At 53.8% G+C, this 17655-nt stretch overlaps 1 protein-coding gene across 10 annotated transcripts; it reads left to right on the forward strand.

The window, feature by feature from the left end:
• Nucleotides 1–2351: 2351 nt before the first annotated feature.
• Nucleotides 2352–17291, forward strand: RNF44 (ring finger protein 44). 10 transcript variants are annotated; one of them, XM_029942806.1, is made up of 13 exons: nucleotides 2353–2534; nucleotides 3256–3376; nucleotides 3737–7809; nucleotides 13221–13372; nucleotides 13550–13769; nucleotides 14175–14342; nucleotides 14764–14937; nucleotides 15023–15184; nucleotides 15268–15392; nucleotides 15690–15777; nucleotides 15866–15987; nucleotides 16104–16203; nucleotides 16406–17291. In XM_029942806.1, exons 4-13 carry the CDS (start codon nucleotides 13266–13268, stop codon nucleotides 16466–16468), a joined length of 1329 nt encoding a protein of 442 aa, XP_029798666.1. In that variant the 5' UTR covers nucleotides 2353–2534; nucleotides 3256–3376; nucleotides 3737–7809; nucleotides 13221–13265; the 3' UTR covers nucleotides 16469–17291. The 10 variants fall into 10 exon arrangements, with proteins under 10 accessions (XP_029798668.1, XP_029798666.1, XP_029798667.1 ...); XM_029942807.1 differs by lacking the exon at nucleotides 3256–3376; XM_029942805.1 differs by lacking the exon at nucleotides 2353–2534 and having other exon boundaries at nucleotides 2571–3376.
• Nucleotides 17292–17655: the final 364 nt, after the last annotated feature.

Here is a 17655-nt window from a genome sequence, read left to right on the forward strand (position 1 = left end):
TGTTAGGCACTGTTCTTGGTTCTGGGCACCAACAAGTTGGAAGGGACGGGGCACTCCTGCTCCACAGAGGGATAATCTGTATGACAGCAGAGTAGGCTGGGCCAAGAGGAAGGAAGGAAAGCCCAGGCAGAGGGAATAGTGTGTACAAAACCCCACTCCAGAAAGAACCTGGCCTTGGGGGAACCGCAAGAACAAGGCTAGAACTCAGAGGCCGTTTGTTCAGAAGATTGGGTTTCAAAGACAATTGTACATTTATATGGTGTAATACTATTCAGTGGTTTAAAGACATCTCGGTGTTCATAGCAGTGTTATTCACAGTAGCTGAGACATGGAAACAACCTAAGTGTCCATCAACGGATGAATGGATAAAGAAGATGTGGTGTATCCACAGTAAAATATTATTCACCCATTAAAAAAAAAGGGAAGGGCCCTAGGTGGCTCAGCCGGTTGAGCGTCCAACTTCAGGTCTCAGTCATGATCTCGAGGTTCTGAATTCAAGCCCCACATCAGGCTCTCTGATGTCAGCACAGAGCTTGCCTCACATCCTCTGTCCCCTCTCTGCCCCACCCCCTGTTCATGCTTTCTGTCTCTCAAAAATAAACATTAAAAATTTTTTAAAAAGATGAGTAAGTTCTGGGATCTAATGTAAAGCATGGGGACTACAGATACCAATACTGTATTGTTTCCTTGAAAGCTGCTATCAGAGAGAGTAGAGCTTTAATGTTCTCCTTCTAACAATAACAAAATGATAATTATGTGAGGTGAGGGATGTGTCAGCTAAAGTTATTATGGTAACATTTTGCAATTTACACATGTATCAAATCATATGGTACATCTTGAAATTACACAATGTAGTGGTGTAGTGCTATATTGTACATCTTGAACTTACACAAGCTGTGTGTTGCGCAACATAATGTCAATATATGTGTGTCAAATCATCATTTTGCACAACGTATGCAACATGTGTGGTATTATCACATTGTACACTTTGAACTTACACAATGTCATGTCACGTATATTTAATAGAGCTGGCGTGTGGGGAAGGATCATACAAAGAATCTCAAAAATCCCATAACCTCTGAAAGGGGGTGGCATTTACAGAGTCAGCCATTCCATTAGCCTAAAGTTCTAAACACACATAACTAATCTACAGTGACAGGGACCAGATGAATAGGTATGTATGGAGGGAGGTGATGTGGAGGGGGCCAGAGGGAACTTTCCAGAGTGATGAAAATGTTCTAGATCTTGATCAGGTTTTAGTTATACAGAGGTATACATTTATGAAAAATTCAATTATAGTAAGCTCTACATATAAGATTTGTGCATTTTACTGTGTATCTGTAAAATATACTCTAAATTAGGCCTTAATGTAGATGTAGTCCGGAAGAAGTGAAGAGCAAGCAGAAGGGAGAAACATGTTTGTTGAAGGATGAACCAGAGTAAGACAGAAAGCAGGCTCTAGGTGTCAAGGCTAAGTAGAAATCTTGGACTTCTAGCAAAATCTCTTCCTCTCACCAATGCCTGTTTTCAAATCTATAAAGCAGCGATAATACTTTTCCTTCACTGAGTTGTTGGATTTTAAGGAATAATCAAGTTGATTCACGTTAAGCACTTAGAATACTGCTTCGCACATGGTAACGAATGGAAGCTTTAAAAAATAAGTCAGCTTCCAGGGAGCTGGTTGGAGGAGTCGAGACCTGGGCCGAGAAAAGGGAAGCCGGTGGGGCAGCCTCTGAGGTCTGCAAGGACTACAACCATAGGCACTACCGAGCGGGGGCGGGGCAAGCTGGGAAACGTAGTTCTCGCCAGTCTCAAACACCCACGGATGCGACTCGGGGCGACAAGGATCGGCTCCCAGGACCGGGGAATGACGGGCCTGACCAGGTAGCGGCCACGCTTGGCTCCAGGCTGGCTCCAGATATGGACAGATGCATCCCGTGGTCACGGGAGTCTCCTAACCTCCCGAAAGAGGTACCAACGCTTCCAGTTCGAAGACGAGAAAATAGGCTCAGAGAATGGCCCAAAGCGGGAAACCAAGATCTGCTGACCCCAGTTTTTACTGTGTACCAACCCTGCCCCCCTCAATCCGAGACTGAAGCGGAGGGAAGAGAAGGCCACGTTGTCGTGTTATCTTCCCCATTTCACAGACGAGGAGACAGAGTCCGTCACTCATCCAAGGTCACTCGGGCAGTAAGCGGGAATCTGGGAAGTCCGACCTTGGGCGCTCGCCCTTGCACGCCCTATGCCGCTCGACGTCGAGGGGCGCGGCCTAGAGACGCCCCGCCTCCTCCACCCTTCGCTCCCATGCACTTGGTGCGATCCAGGTAGTTCCATACAAGCGCCGGAGTGGGGGTGAAAGCTGCGGAGCGGCGTAGGCCCCGCGCGCGCCCGTGCGCGCACCCGGGTGGTGAGGTCCGCGGACGGTTCCACTGCGCGGGGCCAGAGGGGGGGCCGCAGCGGGACGGGACCCCGGGCTGCAGCGGGGAGCGACTCGCCGGCCACCCGGTTGGGGTGGAGCCCAGCCGCGGCTCCAGGTAACGCCTTGCCGGGACCCTGCGCCAAGCGCCCTAGGTGCAAGACCAGCGAGGACGGAGCAATAGGGGGCGGCCACGGGCTGACAGAGTAGCGCAGGGACTTCCAGGGTGGCCTCTGCCTGAGCCTGCTGACCCGGAGCTCACTGCCCCGGGACCTGGAGCCAGAGCTGCTCCGTTCCTTAGTCCACCCGCTAGGTCCAAGTGTCCTCGTTCGAGGACCCCCCCTCCCGGGGAACTACAAGTCCCAGAGCGCCCTGCGCCCTGCACGTGACCCGGCGGTTCCGGCTTCAGCAAGGGCCCTGGCGGTAGAGGACGAAAGTTGAGGAAGAGCTGCAGTCCCTTGCCTTCGTAACGTCGGTCCCAAACATTTTACCAGCGCTGCTTGTGCCACTCACTGGGGAACCAGAGCTTCCCTAGCCCAGCCCTGGAGTGACTGCGGGTTCGGGGAACAGACCACTGCACCCCAGCGCCGTCGTTCACACTGTTCAGGATGTCGGCACGCCGAGGGGGTTCCAGAGGGTGTCTCTGTCTTGTCTTGCCCAGGGTCGCACAGCTTCCGCTGCCTGAGGATCACTAACTATGAATCGAACTGGTGGGGTGGGAGGTTCCGGGCGGCAGTGTGGGCAAGACCAAGGTAGGAAGCTGGCCCTCGTTAGGGTAGAAATGTAAAATGGAGGGAAACTGGGGTATTCGGTTGGACTCATCTCCCTGGGTTTGCTAGGCGCCCGCACTGCTGCAGTACCCGGTTTTCATCTCTGGATTATGTGATACTGCCTGCTCCCACCTCTACAGACCCTGGGAGTCACAGTGACCAGAGGTGCAGGGGGAAAGGAGTCAGAAAGGTGAGCCCCTTTCAACACCATACTCACAAAGCTAACACATTCAAATGCAGAATCAGGAAGTTGAGCAGATACCGCTGAAGACGCACACATAGAGCCACTATTGACTCATTGACCCACCTCCATTTTACACCTGGCCCAACAGAGCCTCAAAGGAGGGGGTGACTGCCTCAAGCTCACAGACCTAATAAGAGGCAGAGCCATGTTCCAATCCCAGACAGGTTGGCTTCATAGTTGTTCACAGGTATTTAACCGTCAGTGTATGCCTGTCCTCAGTAGCCTATGGTAGATGAATACCAGTGGTGCACACTAAGTGCTCAGCAAACGTCATCTGTCATTAGTGTTTCTGTTCTGATTTTACAGATAAAACTGAGGTGGAGAGAAGTCAAATAACTGATCCAAGTCAAAGCCGGAGCCAAGTAACTGCTGACTTGAGCCCCAGATCTAGGAATACCTTTACAGACACCTCAGCCTCCCACCTTGTGGGACTTCTTTTTAGGGGAGACACTTCTTTTTAGGAGAGACAAAGCTTGGAGCTCAGATGTGAGGGTGATGTGTTCAGGCATGCCCTGAGCGGAGAGGACATCAGTCCCCACCCTGGGTTGAGAGGCTCTGGGCTCATATCTGTGATGACCTGCGGCAGCTGGAAGGTCTGCGTCCTGAACTGGCTCCACCAGGCTGTGTCCCTGGGTGATCGATCCCTCGATCTCTGTATTCTGCAAGCTCCACCTGGGAAGGCTGTTGGGCTCTATGTCTGGAGGAGGATTGGAGGGGTCTTAGAAGAAAGAAGTGGGGTGCTTTCTGACCCTGAGGGAGGAATGGAAGCAGTCAGCTGTCCAAGCTCTTAGGTGTAAGGGAGGGGTCCCTCACCGCTTCTTTCTGCTAAAGTGGAATCCCTTGCATCTGAAGAGGCTTGGGGATGGCAGCTGGAATGTAACATCCAGGGCTTTGCACTTGGAGGCGCTAGGATTTGAATCCTCTGCTGCTCGTCCACCGGTCTGTGGGCCTCTACGGTCTACCTTTGCCTTGGGACATCTGTGCTTTTGACTATTGAGCAAACCTTTGGGGACTCTGTTTTGGCATTTGTATTTGGTTCCGATGTGAGATTAGAACATGATCCAGGTTTGCTCCTTGATGGCTGAGTCCTACCCCCTCACCCATTTCCTCATCTGTAAAATGCTGGCACCCAGTTCTCAGATCATTGGACCAGTGAAAAGATGATCAGGATGGGACTTGCCTAGACTGTGCAGGAGACCCTAGAACTCTAATTTCCCCCACAGAACCTCACTGCAGATGCTTGGGTAAGAGTGAGCCCCCAACCCTGACCTGTGGTTTCTGGAGCCCAGTGGGCCACACTTCCTGGATCCGAGGCCAGGAGAGGCACTTCCTGAGCCACTTTCATCAGCTGTGAGATGAAAACAGAACCTATCTTTAAGTGGGCAGGGGTGGAGTTGGAGTGATGGGAATGAGGCACACGTATTCAGGCCACATCGCCACATTGGGATCCCAGAGCAGACCTGCCGGTTAACCTGATGGGGGGGGGGGGGCGGATTTCACAGGAAAGCGAACTCATGGCTTCTCTGGAAAATCTGGTAAAATTGAGCCTCCTTCCCACTTCCCCCAGAGTGATTCTGCATGTCCCCAGGAAGGTTTTTCAGATCAGGATGAGATGTGTTACTGGCCTCTGGCCCTGGGGGAATCCTGAGCGGCTGTGAAATTTGCTGAGGGCCTCGTGAGCTAGAAGGGCAGGGTTCTAGCTCACGCATGAGAGAACACAGGGTAGGGTTTTCCTGGCCCTGTAGCATCAGAAGTTAAGAGTCAAACCCAGAGCCCCTTCCTTAGGCATCTGCCACCCAGTGTGAGCCAGACCCTGCTGGGGTGGGGGAGCAGTCCTTTGGAGATAGCTTCTGCTCTTGTGATGCAGTGTGGTAGCAGTCTTGCTGTGTATTAAGGAAGCCAAAGCAGATGACTGCCAGGAGACAGGGCAGGGAGGCTCCGAGGAGACAATCTTTGAGCTGAATTCAAAGGTTGAGCAAGATTTTGCCAGAGGTAAGGGATGATGATGATGTTTTAAGTAGAATTGTATAGTCAGAGGTTTAGTAGCGTTAAAGTGCATGATTGTGGGTGAGTGCTTTCTGAGGCTGTAGGGCTGGCCTCGCTCTTCTCACTGTGGCCTTGGGCAAGTCATTTCACTCCTTAGGCCTCAGATCCTTACCATAAAATAAGTGAAGACGGATGATAGTGCTTTTAAAAATTCTGAATCCCCTTAGGCCAGCGGGGGGGGATTATGGAGACATGAAGCGAAATGACTGACAGGGCTGTGTGCAAATTAAACAATATGAAGTGAAGGTTAAGGGTAGGTCTAGCCCTGAGTTCAGAGATGAGGGAGTTCTGTACAAACTGGAGACCCCAGAGCTTCCTGGAAGAGGTGAGAGGAGAACAGCCCCAAGGACAGAGAAGAGGAATAGACTGGTAGAAAGTGAGAGAGAGAGAGAGAGAGAGAGAGAAGCTCAGGCAGGGAAGGTCAACGGGTGCACCATCATGGTTGTGGGAGGACTGGGGAGAAGTGAGCCTGAAAGGGTGGGGGAAGTTTGTTAATTACAGCCTAAACGGCAGGCAGCAGGGAGCCATTGCATGTTCTATCCCTACAGAGGCAAGCAGTGGGGTGGTTTTAATAAGGTAGCCTCTTTCAAAGACGGAACGATTTTCTAATTGCTTTTACATAGTGGGAAAAATAAAAGGTTGGAAGGGATATAGGAGAGTTGAGAAGTTGGCTAGAGAAAGGTATAACTGTGTACATTCCCATTCATTCTCACCTAGTTTTAACTGATGGATAGAGTTTGGCAGGGAACATCTATAGTACTGCATCATGAACTTGATCTCCTGTGCATACACATCTGCAAACCACCCCTGGGTCCCATCTTCAGTCATTGCGTTGCTGGCTGCATATCCACAGTGCTGTAACAGACTGTTGCTGGTCTAAACAACACTTGGATAAGCATCTCTGTTCCTCAAACTTCCTTCTGGATTGTTTCCATTGGATACCTTTCCTGAAAGGGGATTTTCTGACTTTAAGGGAACAAGCATTTTAATGCCTTTAAAGACTTAAAACATACTTTTACAGTAATTTTCTGTACAATTTTCTATAGGTGATATGAGGGTTTTTCTCTTTTTTATTATTTTTTCATCATGAAAAGTGTACTCCTTAACCCCCATATCCTATTTCATCCATCCCCCTCCCCAGATTGTACATAAGCATATACAATAAAAAGTCTGTCCTTCTGACCCGGTACTCTCTTCCAGTTCTCCCTGAGAACAAGTGTTAGTCCCTGATACTTCTTACAGAAATATGCTATGAAGATATATATCCAATTTCAGAAAAATTTATACATACTGTTACATTCTTTTCAGGAAATTGCTTTCCACTTTTATTTTTAAATTTGGGATTATGAAGTACACCACAGAAGGATAGAAAACAGCACCACTACACCCCCAGTAGCCCAGCACAAAGGTGTAACAAATACGAACATTTTGCACTGGCATCTTGTTTAGGGCTGTCCTGGAAGTGGCCCTGAGTCAGTGCAGCCCCATGCAGAAGAGTCGAGTTTTTGGTTATATGCACTCATCATTCTTTCTGCCTGTGCCCAGCTCTGGGATAGAGTATTACTGACTTTTTATTCTTAAATAATCGATGTGGAGGGAATACTCCACTTTCTATAATGTATGCCCCAGTATTATTAGGCAAAGAAGAACGTAGCTCAGCTGTACTTTTAGCTCAGTTATCTGTTCAGCCACGCTTCCTAGCGGTGTGACCTGGGGTGAATGACACTCCCCTTGATCCTCTTTACCCATCTGTAAAATGTAGCCATCCCTTCGTCTCATCGTTGCTGGGAGGAGTACAGTGGGAAACAAGGCTCCACTGGGTTTAGTTCCCCAATACCCTTAAGCATGGAGCCCTCCGTTGGGAAGACCAACCTCCCATAGCCACGCGCTGAACACGACTAGCGCCGGACTACTGCAGCTCAAGCTTCAAACTGTTCCCCGCCCCTTTCCCGGGCCACGCTGGGGGCGGGGCGGTTAAATGTCTCTGTGGCGTCAGCGCACGCAGGGCCAATCGCCCTGCCTCACAGGCGTTAGCCCGTTTGCAGGGGCTGCCCACTATTGGTCCGTTGGGCAACCTAGGCCGTCCCAGCTTTTTAAAGCTGCCGCGTAGTATAAACAAGGAGATGTAGGGCGGCCAGGCCATGATGTCATCGCGGCGCGGCAGCTCTTGGGGCTGACGTCATCTCCGGGGAGGTTGCCGACCCAAGGCTGTTAGAGCCTTCCTAACCCTCTCGGGTTGGTTTAAGAGTCCGCTGCTGCCCGTCGAAGGTCAGTCCCATTGCACTTCAGTGTCTCAGGCGGCGCCCCGTCCCGGAAGAGAAGACCATGACACAGTAAGTCCGGGCTGCGGTTCTCCTAGCGGGACTCATTTCTCCGGCAGGGAAACTGAGCCTCAGAGGCGCGAATGGTTCGCGAGTTTGCATGGCAAGTTCGAGTTGCAGCCGGTTGGCCTTGCCCAACCCGGGGTCTCCCATCTTTAGCTTAGGCCATGTGGCCCCGCCCCTTGCCTTGGTGACTGCGGTCACTTTAAGTGCGAAGGTGGGGGCAAGAAGGAGGTTTTTAAAGAAAATTGACTTCCAAGATGGCGTCCTATTAATCACGTGCCGAGTCGCCGCAAGTGATTGGCTTTCCTCTTCCCGCGGGGTGGAGCTCTTGGCTGGGCTGCCGCGGGCAGCCGCCGGCTACTGTTTGCCGGAACCTCCCGGCGCGCCCCCGCGATCCCCCCTCCCGCCCGGCGCGCGACCCCGTCGCTTCCAATGTTGTGAATCAAATGTGGGGCTTATTACATTCCGCTGCCGCCGCGGACAGTTCTTAAAGGGCCAGCCGCCTGCAGCTGCGCAAACCCGGCTGCGTCCTGCGCCGCCTCCCGCTCCCGGAGGGCCTGGGCTGAAAGAGGCAGACCGCGCGTGGGCCTCGCGAGGCGGACGCCGGCGGATCGACAACAAAGAAAGGGCCCCGGAAGGAGCAGGACTGCCCCCGGACCGGGGGGGTGGGGAGGAGAGCACATTGTTCCGCAGGGCGGGGGCTCTTAAAGGGTCCAGGCAGCCCCCCTCGCCCCTGCCCAGCTTGGCCGTCCTAGATCGGGAACAAAGGAGTCAACGTGTGGCCTGGCGACCGAAGGTGAGTAGGGGCCAGAGCCCCAACTCCCTAATTTCCGCATCTCTGGAACTCCTGCCCCCCTCCCCTGGGGCTGGGGTCTGTGATCTAGCTGGCTCTGCAGGGGTTAATCACGGGCGGTCCAGAGCGGGACGGCAAGACCTCTAGAATCAAGGAGAATTTCCACCACCGCCACCCCCTCCTGCAACCTCCCAACGCCAGGTCGAGTCTCCCTGCTCCGGAGGCTGAGTGCTGCGGTTGGAGAGGAAGGAGCCGCCCCCTCCCCCTGCCACCGCCACTTCCTTTGTTGTTGCTTTTGTCTCACGCCGAGCACATGGTCCGGGATCCTCGGCTCTTAAAGTCACAGCGCTCTGGCCCCTATGCCGCAGTCTGGCCTTCCGCCCCCCATGTCCTTCTGAGCGCGGCACAAAGGAGTGAGAGGAGGACGTGGGGGACCCTTCTCCGGGCAAGTGTCTGCACCTTCGACCCCACCATCCTTGGGGAGGGGAGGCTGAGGAAGCCCCCCAGAGCCCCGCAACATGCATCTGGCCCGCGTTGAGGAGGGGCCGGCCCCCCAGGACACTGGTTTCCTCCTCCGCTAATGTGACCACCTGGTTTCTTGAGTCTTGTTTCTTCTGGCTTTATTTGGGCATTGTAAGAAGGGGAGAGTTCCACCCCCATTTCACAGCTGTGACAACTGAGGCTCGCAGAAGCGGAGAGATTTCCTTGATCAAGGTCATCTAGGGCTAGCCAAGGACTTCTAGCTCCGAGCCTGATGGTCCTGTTCTTAGTTACCTCCAGGCAGCACACGTTGGAGAGCTCCGCTTCTCCAGCAGGCAGTGGTGGCCTAGCCTGCCCCTTGGGATGGAGGCGGCTTCTCATCCTGCCCCAGTCTACTTATGCTCTCAGGGGCTGACTTTGCAGCCCCTGTTCAAGCAGACATCCCTCAGAGGCAAATGACTTAGCAGGGGCTCCCTAGACTAGGACTGGGATAGCTTCTTGGGGCCCTTGAAGCAAGGATTTGGCTGCCTCCTTGGGGAAGGGTGGATGCAGTGTGATGCCTGCTTTCAGGTAAGATTCGATTTAGGGATGGGACCCTCAAGACCCATTTACCCACACCTTAAGAGAGCACAGCACAGGGCTATGGAAAGGCAGAGAAGTTGAGGGTTGTTACCTGGCCACCCTTGCTGTTTGACCTTGAGCAAGTTGCTAGCTCCATCTCCGGGCCTCACTTGCTTCACCACAATAGGGTTAGTCATGGGTACTTGAAACAGAAAACTCTTGAGATCCCCTTTAGGGACTGGAATTGAGATTTGGGATTAGATGGTTATTGGGGTTACTGATGCTAATGAGTCAGGAATTGGGGGAATCTGGGCCTAGGGGGCCAGCCGGGCAAGACTAGTTGTTTCTCTGGCTTTGTGAGCTCTAGAGTAAGTTACTTCCTTCCTCCAGTCTGTTTCCTCAACTGTGAAGTGAGTGTGTCCTCTCTGTGCAACCTGTGTTCTTAGTAAGACTTAAAGAACTAGGGGGCCCCTCACTTGGCAGCTGGGGTTTTTTTCCCCCTAGGGAGGCACATTTCCCAGCTAACACTTTGGAGAGCTTGAAGTGGCATCTGATTCTGTTTGTGCGCCAGAGTGGAGGTCAGCCTATCTTAATTTCTGATAGTGATCATTCACACCTGAGCTTTGCAAATCACCTCTGCCTTTGAGCAGTCCTTGCCAGTCCACTGGGAGGTGGTTATTGGGCTGTTCCCATTTTACAGGTGAAGGAGCTGAGGCTCAGGGGAAGCAAGGTGTCCAAGACTCTGGCCAGAAGTTGGGGTATCCTGTAAGAATGCAAGGGTTGACACTTTCACCTTTGGCACCATCATCTACAGCTAGAGGCCCTTTCTGCTGGTCTGGTTTCTCAGCTCCTTGCCACTTAACTTTCCTAAGGAATGGGGATTTTTGAAGGGGCTGGCCACAGAGAAGATTCCCATGTGCCTGGGCTGCTGTGGCATCCACACCCCCAACTTCAGTGCAGCCTGGCACAAGAGGAACTATTGAAGCCACTACCTGGATCATGTCCCATTGCACTCACAACTCTGGCCGACAGGCCTTGGACCTCACCTTAGTGTCCTTACTAAATGAGGCTTGCTATGAAGACTCGAGATGACACATGAGAAGTGTCATAGTTATTACTGTTAATATTCCTCATCAGCAGGGCTGTGGGCTCCCAGGATTTCTAAGGTCCGTTAGAGCAAACTCAGCTGTGTTGTAGAAACTGCTGGTGAATTTGGTAGAAAATCTAGGTGTCCTTGTTCCCCAGCCCTCCAAAAATTCTGATCCAGAGGTCTGGAGTAGCCTAGGAGTTTATTGTTTCAGCTATTGGGGGATTTACTCTGAGTCTCTCTTGGCCTGTTTGCTAGGCTGGATTGTCAGCAAGAATCAGGAAGGCTGTGTGTGTAAGGACGTGCACTTGGCCCACAGGAGTGGTTACAAACTTCGTTACCTATGGTGGGCAGGCAGGGAATGGGCTTGGCATGGTCTGAAGGGAAAGCTCATGCTCTGAGTGAGGGGGCCAAGCAGATATGAGGGCCTGATGGAACTAGATTTTTTGTTGTTGTTTTATCCCCCTTTCAGGGAAGGCTGGGTTTTTATATAATCTCCCAATTAAAAAAAAAAGGTTTTTTTAATGTTTATTTTTGAGGGGTGGGGAGAAGCAGAGAGGGAGACAGAATCCAAAGCAGGCTGCAGCCTCTGAAATGTCAGCACAGAGCCCAGCATGGGGCTTGAACTCACCAACTGCGAGATCATGACCTGAACTCAAGTCAGATGCTTAACTGACTGAGCTACCCAGGCACCCCTAAATTGCTGCATTTCTAAGTGCTATAAAATGATACTTCAAACAAGCATATGAATCCCTTTGAAATGAAATCAATAATACAGAACACTTTTTTAAAGATTTTATTTGTGAAAAAAAGAGAGCATGCAGGGGAGAGGCAGAGAGAGAGAGAGAGAGAGAGAGCTCGCGAGCGAGCACACACGTGCGTAGCCTGACATGGGGCTCGAACTCTTGAACTGTGAGATCATGACCTGAGCTGAATTTGGACACTTAACTGACTGAGCCACCCAGGCGCCCCTATAATCTCCCAGTTTTTAATGGGCACCAGGTTCATTCATTGCTGCCAGACTATGGCCTTGGACCTGTGTGATTGGCTTTCTAGTGTACATTTACCAGATCAGTGCTGGACATAAGCTGGTCACTGGGCCCTGCCTGCCTTCCTGCCAAGTGCCAGAGCTCAAGTTAGATGGGAGAAGTGTGAATTCCAACTCTTAGACCTCCTGGCTGTGGCCTTGGCCAGGCACTGCCCTAGCAAGTGAAGAACTTCCCCTGCAGGCTTTTTTTTTTTTTTTTTTTTTTTTTTTTTTTTTTTTTTTTAGATTTAGGGCCCAGACTTGTAAAGCTTAGCACAGAGTAAATAAATGTTCTTGCCACTGTTGGCAGGAAGGAACAAAGTGTTGAGGGTAATGGTATACTGGTTCCCTAGCTGGTCAACAGGGAGGCAGCACTGAAAGCTGGGTATCAGGGACGCTTAGGAGTTTTGTCAGATGAAGGGGTGGCTAGAGGGGGCCTCCCTGCGGCAGGAACAGCAAAGGGCTGGTCCTATTTGATGCACTCTCCGACTTTGCAGGGTCTGATAGGTTCCAGCATTCTCTCTGCCAGGGCCTCGTCCCAACAGTGAATAAATGGTGCCCTCCCCCCCACCCCCAGCTCCTACTCCATTCCCACCCAACTTCCTCCTTTAGGTTCTCACTTCCCCTTTTTTCTCAGCAAGCCCCACCTCCACTTGAGAGCTGTGATGGGCCCCCAGAGCAAGGGCTGGGCTGTATGCCAGACCCACCTATCCACCACTGGCCACTTTCTACATCACCTCCTGTGATGCCCTTGGGCTGGCCCCCTCCCTGCTGGCAACAGGGTGCAGTGAGAAGCTTGTGGCCAGCTGACCCCCCAGCTTTGACACTTGGACAAATCTCTTCCTTTCTTTGAGCCTCAGTTTTCTGTTTCATCAAACGGAGCTGACAGTGCCTTCTTGAAGAGTAAATAAAGTCACATATGGGTAGACACTGCAGGAGCTGGTTATGGAAAGGAAGAAAAAACTGACTTGAATTTGGAACCCCTAAGGGCAGGAATCAGGTCAGAACCTCTTACCTGGAAATAGTGGAAGGAGAAACCTGCTTGGAATCAACCCTGAGCCACCCCTGTAGAAGGGAGGAAGCTAGAGTGCCCTCCGAGGAACCCCAGCTTCCTGGAGGCTGAAGCTGTAGACCCCCATACCAGGACAGGGTGCCCTGGGAACCCCACCCTGAAGGAAGCATGCTGGCCAGCCCTCTGAACTCACCACAACCCTGAAGGGGAACTTGACCCCATTTTATAGAGCAGGAAACTGAGGCCTAAGCTCCCTGTCCCTGATAGGTCATCCCTGAACCCCAGTGCCAGGAAGAGGGCTAGACCCAGAGTACCCACTGCACGTGTACCACAGTGTGTGGTGGACATCAGTGGCCCCTGGAATTGGACTCTTGAGATTTGAGTCTGTCTCTGCAGTCCCTAATGGGGCAAGTGACTGGATTTCTTTGTGCCTCAGTTTGTTTATCTGTTTGCCTCCTAGGGTTGTGAGCCCAGGCCCAGCCCCTCCACCCCTGTGCCACCCCTGATGCGACCATGGGCTCTGGCAGTGACTAGGTGGCCACCCTCTGCCCCTGTGGGTCAGCGGCAATTCTCTGTAGGACCCAGCAGTACCCCGGGCCAGCTCCGGGGAAGGTAGGAAGGAACCTCCTAGTCCTGCAGAGCCTAGCGCCCCTGGTGCTGGGGCTGTCAGCTTGGGTTGGGGAGTAGGGGGTGGGAGGGTGGGGCATAGGGCCTTGAGCTGTCTTCCTTCCCCAGTGGGTAGTGACCTTGGCTTCTCTCCATGCTCTCTGAATGAGTGGCTCCCCTCAGTCCTACTGGGGCCTCCTCTCTGTGGTGCAGCCCCCGCCGCGAGGGCCCCCTAGCCAGCCTGCCTGCCCAGGATGAGCGCTTACCCTCCCAGCAGCCACCGTCCCGACCACCACACCTCCCTGTAGAGGAGCACCGAGCCTCGGCTCCTGCCGGCAGGAGCCCCCGAATGCTGCACCCAGCCTCCCAGCAGAGCCCGTTCATGGTTGATCTCCACGAGCAGGTAGGCAGAACACCAGTCACCTCTGTTTCTCCGCACTACTGGCCCCTCCCCTGTCTGAGGACCAGAAGTAGCAGAGCCCTGACTGCACTTTGCTTAACTCATTGCATATTCAGTGAGGCATTGTTAGCCCTGTTTTACAAGCTGGTAAATTGAGGCCCAGAGAAGGGAAGGGCCTTCTTTGGGACTACACAGTGGATGAGTGGTTGAGCTGGAAGCCCCTTCCAGGTGTCCCTGAGGGATCTTTCTGCCCTTTAGGGCTTGGGGCAAGGGAACAGCCAGGTCTATACCTAGGTAGGCCCCAGCTAGAGCAGGGAAGGGAGCTGGCCCAGCAGACCTTTCTCATTTAGGGGTAGCAGCATGGCCAGGTTTCCTTCCTACAGTTCTTGGGTTTCTCTCCACCCACAGGTGCACCAGGGACCTGTCCCTCTGTCCTACACAGTCACCACAGTGACGACCCAAGGCTTCCCCTTGCCTACAGGCCAACACATCCCTGGCTGCAGTGCCCAGCAGCTCCCAGCATGCTCCGTGATGTTCAGCGGGCAGCACTATCCCCTCTGCTGCCTCCCACCCCCGGTGAGTGAGTGCCTCCATCTCCTGCCCCACCCCCACCTAAAAGCCCCAGACACAGGCCATCAGTAGAAACAAGCTGAGTTTATGACAGCCATCGAGGCTGTCAGAGCACCTACCCAGCTCCAGGCCCCAACCCTATCCAGAAAAGCGTGTGTGCGCTGACATACAGTTAGAGAGCACCTGGGGGTTCAGGAACCTTCCTGCCGCCCCAGGGCCTGCCTTTTGGTTTGGAATTATTAGTAAGGGCCTTAAGAGTGTAACATCCTGCCTAAGTGGCCTCTGGTAGGATGGGACGTCCATAGGGCTTCTGTGGGGACCTCTCAGTGAATGGAATGGCTCCTGGTTCTCAGCACAAGCATAGCCCCAACCCAGAGCCTAGAAGAACATTCTACAGCGCCCGCTCCCTTACCTTCTTTCTTGGCAGCTGATCCAGGCGTGTACCATGCAGCAGCTCCCTGTGCCCTATCAGGCCTATCCCCACCTCATTTCCAGTGACCACTACATCCTGCACCCCCCACCACCAGCCCCACACCCTCAGCCTGCCCACATGGCACCTCTTGGGCAGTTTGTATCGCTGCAGGCCCAGCATCCGCGCATGGTGAGTCTAGGCGATGGGTTTGAAGGCATGGGCGGTGGGGCTTCCTTGTTACTCACTCTGGCTGACCCACCTCTGCCTCTTCCAGCCCCTGCAGCGGCTTGACAATGATGTGGACCTGCGAGGGGACCAGCATCCCCTGGGGAGCTTCACCTACTCCACCTCTGCTCCAGGCCCAACCCTGTCCCCATCCATGCCCCTGCACTACCTGCCCCATGATCCACTGCACCAGGAGCTATCCTTTGGTGTGGTAAGTACCAGCCCCACCCAGACTCTGGGGTGATCAGGAGACAAGCCCACCGGGCTGATCTGTACCTGACACCCCTCTCACAGCCATATTCCCACATGATGCCACGGAGACTGAGCACCCAGAGATATCGCCTACAACAGCCGCTGCCCCCGCCACCCCCACCGCCACCCCCGCCACCGTATTACCCCAGCTTCCTGCCCTACTTCCTGTAAGTACCAGCACATCTGCCCCAGAGCCTTGGTGCTCTGGTCTCTTAGGGCCTCCAGTTGTTGGACCCAAACATAGCCCCACAAAGTACCATCTGGCATTCCCACCAAACCACACATACTCAGCACTCACCAGCTGGGTTCCCTTGTTCTCCTATGATGTCCTGGGACAAACACTGGAGTCCTGGTGCGAACGGTGCAGAGCTCTGGGCTTTGTTTCACAGAGGGAGTCGGGAGCAACTCTGCACCTCCTACACTACTGACCTTGACCCTGGGTCCCTCACACCTGTCTCCCCTAGCTCGATGCTGCCAATGTCACCAACAGCAATGGGGCCCACCATCAGCCTGGATCTGGACGTGGATGATGTGGAGATGGAGAACTATGAGGTCCCGTGGAGCATTGTCCTGGGAGGTAGGAGTTTCGGGGACCTACGGCCTTGAGCACTAATGACCCTACCCTCCTGTCTGTATCCAGGCCCTCCTGAACCTGGCAGAGCGGCTAGGAGATGCTAAGCCCCGAGGCCTCACCAAAGCGGACATTGAGCAACTCCCATCGTACCGCTTTAACCCAGACAGCCATCAGTCAGAGCAGACGCTGTGAGTACTGTGCCCATCTCATCCCGAGGGACCCCTTCCTCCAGGGGATTTTGTGCTATGTAGTGAGCCTCCCTCTGCTATGAGTGTGGAGGTGACACTTTGTACCCTCCTTCCAGATGTGTTGTCTGCTTCAGTGACTTTGAGGCGCGGCAGCTGCTCCGAGTCCTCCCCTGCAACCACGAGTTCCATACCAAGTGTGTCGATAAGTGGTTAAAGGTAACACAGCCCAGGCCAGATCCTGGGTATTCCTCATGTGGTGAGGGAGGTGGGTGGGCCTTGGAGGGTTCTCCCCTCACCCTTGTCATCATCTAGAAGTTCAGGCTCTGTTCAGGGGTCAAGTCCTAGAAGTAGAATACACCTAACTGAGGTGGGTGGGGGACAGGCAAGAGTGGAGCCTGATGTGTGGCTGCTCCCCCAGGCCAACCGGACGTGTCCCATTTGCCGGGCTGACGCCTCCGAGGTGCCCAGGGAGGCTGAGTGAGGCCCATGGCCGCCCAGGATAACCCTGCCCGAAGCTCTGGAAGCTCGGACTGGGGAGACCTGAGGAGGACGGGAAGGGAGTGGCCCAGGCCTGCCCCGTCATTCCCGCCTGCATCTCCAGAGCTGGTGCCAGGGTCAGCCCGAGAGAAGCCCCTGCAATAAGCCCCTGCATTTGCCAAGCTCCAAAGACTCCTGCCCCGATCTGCCTGCCAGTCTGCCCACCACGGAGCTGCCTGAGTGTCCCTAATCAGTCTCCCTCCTGTTGCCCTCAAGTCCATCTCCTTTCCTGCCAGCCCTGGGAGCCAGGAGTCCATCCCCCACCCCAGCGCTGCTGGGGGAGATCTTTGGCCCCAGGGTAGGCAAAGGGGGGTCCATCCTGGGTTGCCTGGTCTCCTGCACTGAAATGGTGTGCCATCTGATTGGGTGGCACTGACAGGCATGTGGACAGATGGTGGCATGAGGCCATTTCTTGAGCCCCAGGCCTTGGTCCTCCTGCCTTGACCCCATACAGATTCAGGTAGCCAGCTCCACGCAGTCTGCTGTGAGGGGTGGGTCTGGCTCCCTCGAGGACCATCACCCCAATCACAACATTCCAGCCCCACCCCCAGGCTGGAGGGCACCAGAGCCAGCTTCCTGACCAGATGGGGAGACAGGCCCTGAGCTGAGGTGGCATGTATCCTGAGGGGGCCTGGGCCATGCAGGGGAGAGTGACCTCCTATGTTTCTGGTGGTCATCTCTCCCTGACAGTAATGGGGGCCAGACCCATGCCCAATCTTCCCTCTCTGTTGTTTTGCATGAACATGAGGAGCAGCAGTTTTTGTTTATTCATTTGGCCCAAAATCGCGTGTAGGATTTGGGGGTGTGGATTTTTAAACTATGTTTTCTTTTGGTTTAATGGGGGGATATAGGGACCAACCAGGACCGAGTGCCCAGGGGGCCAGGAATGGTCTGGTGGTGCCGCCTGGTCTGCATGCATGTGTGCGGCTGGGGCTGGGCTGGGCGGCTGGCGGTCATGGGTGGGGTTGGGGGGTGGTCTGTGCTCAGCTGATAACTGCCATGCACTGTACTGCACACGTCCCCAGAGCCTACCGGGACCGTACGCTTTTCAGGGCATTTCTCCCTCCAGCCAGGGCCCGTCTCCCACCTGACTGGGCAAGTCTCCTCCAAGGAAGTCCCAGGAGGACAGGG

This window comes from Suricata suricatta, chromosome 6, assembly GCF_006229205.1.
Source record: "Suricata suricatta isolate VVHF042 chromosome 6, meerkat_22Aug2017_6uvM2_HiC, whole genome shotgun sequence".
Lineage (NCBI taxonomy): Eukaryota > Metazoa > Chordata > Mammalia > Carnivora > Herpestidae > Suricata > Suricata suricatta.

Bases quoted from the DNA above. Each gene is read 5' to 3' on its own strand.
- RNF44 (XM_029942801.1), top strand. From the start codon at position 7,898: ATGGCAAGTTCGAGTTGCAGCCGGTTGGCCTTGCCCAACCCGGGGTCT. The intron at 14,343-14,763 runs GTGAGTGAGTGC...CTTTCTTGGCAG, and splicing joins TCTGCTGCCTCCCACCCCCG to CTGATCCAGGCGTGTACCAT. The intron at 15,393-15,689 runs GTAAGTACCAGC...TGTCTCCCCTAG, and splicing joins AGCTTCCTGCCCTACTTCCT to CTCGATGCTGCCAATGTCAC.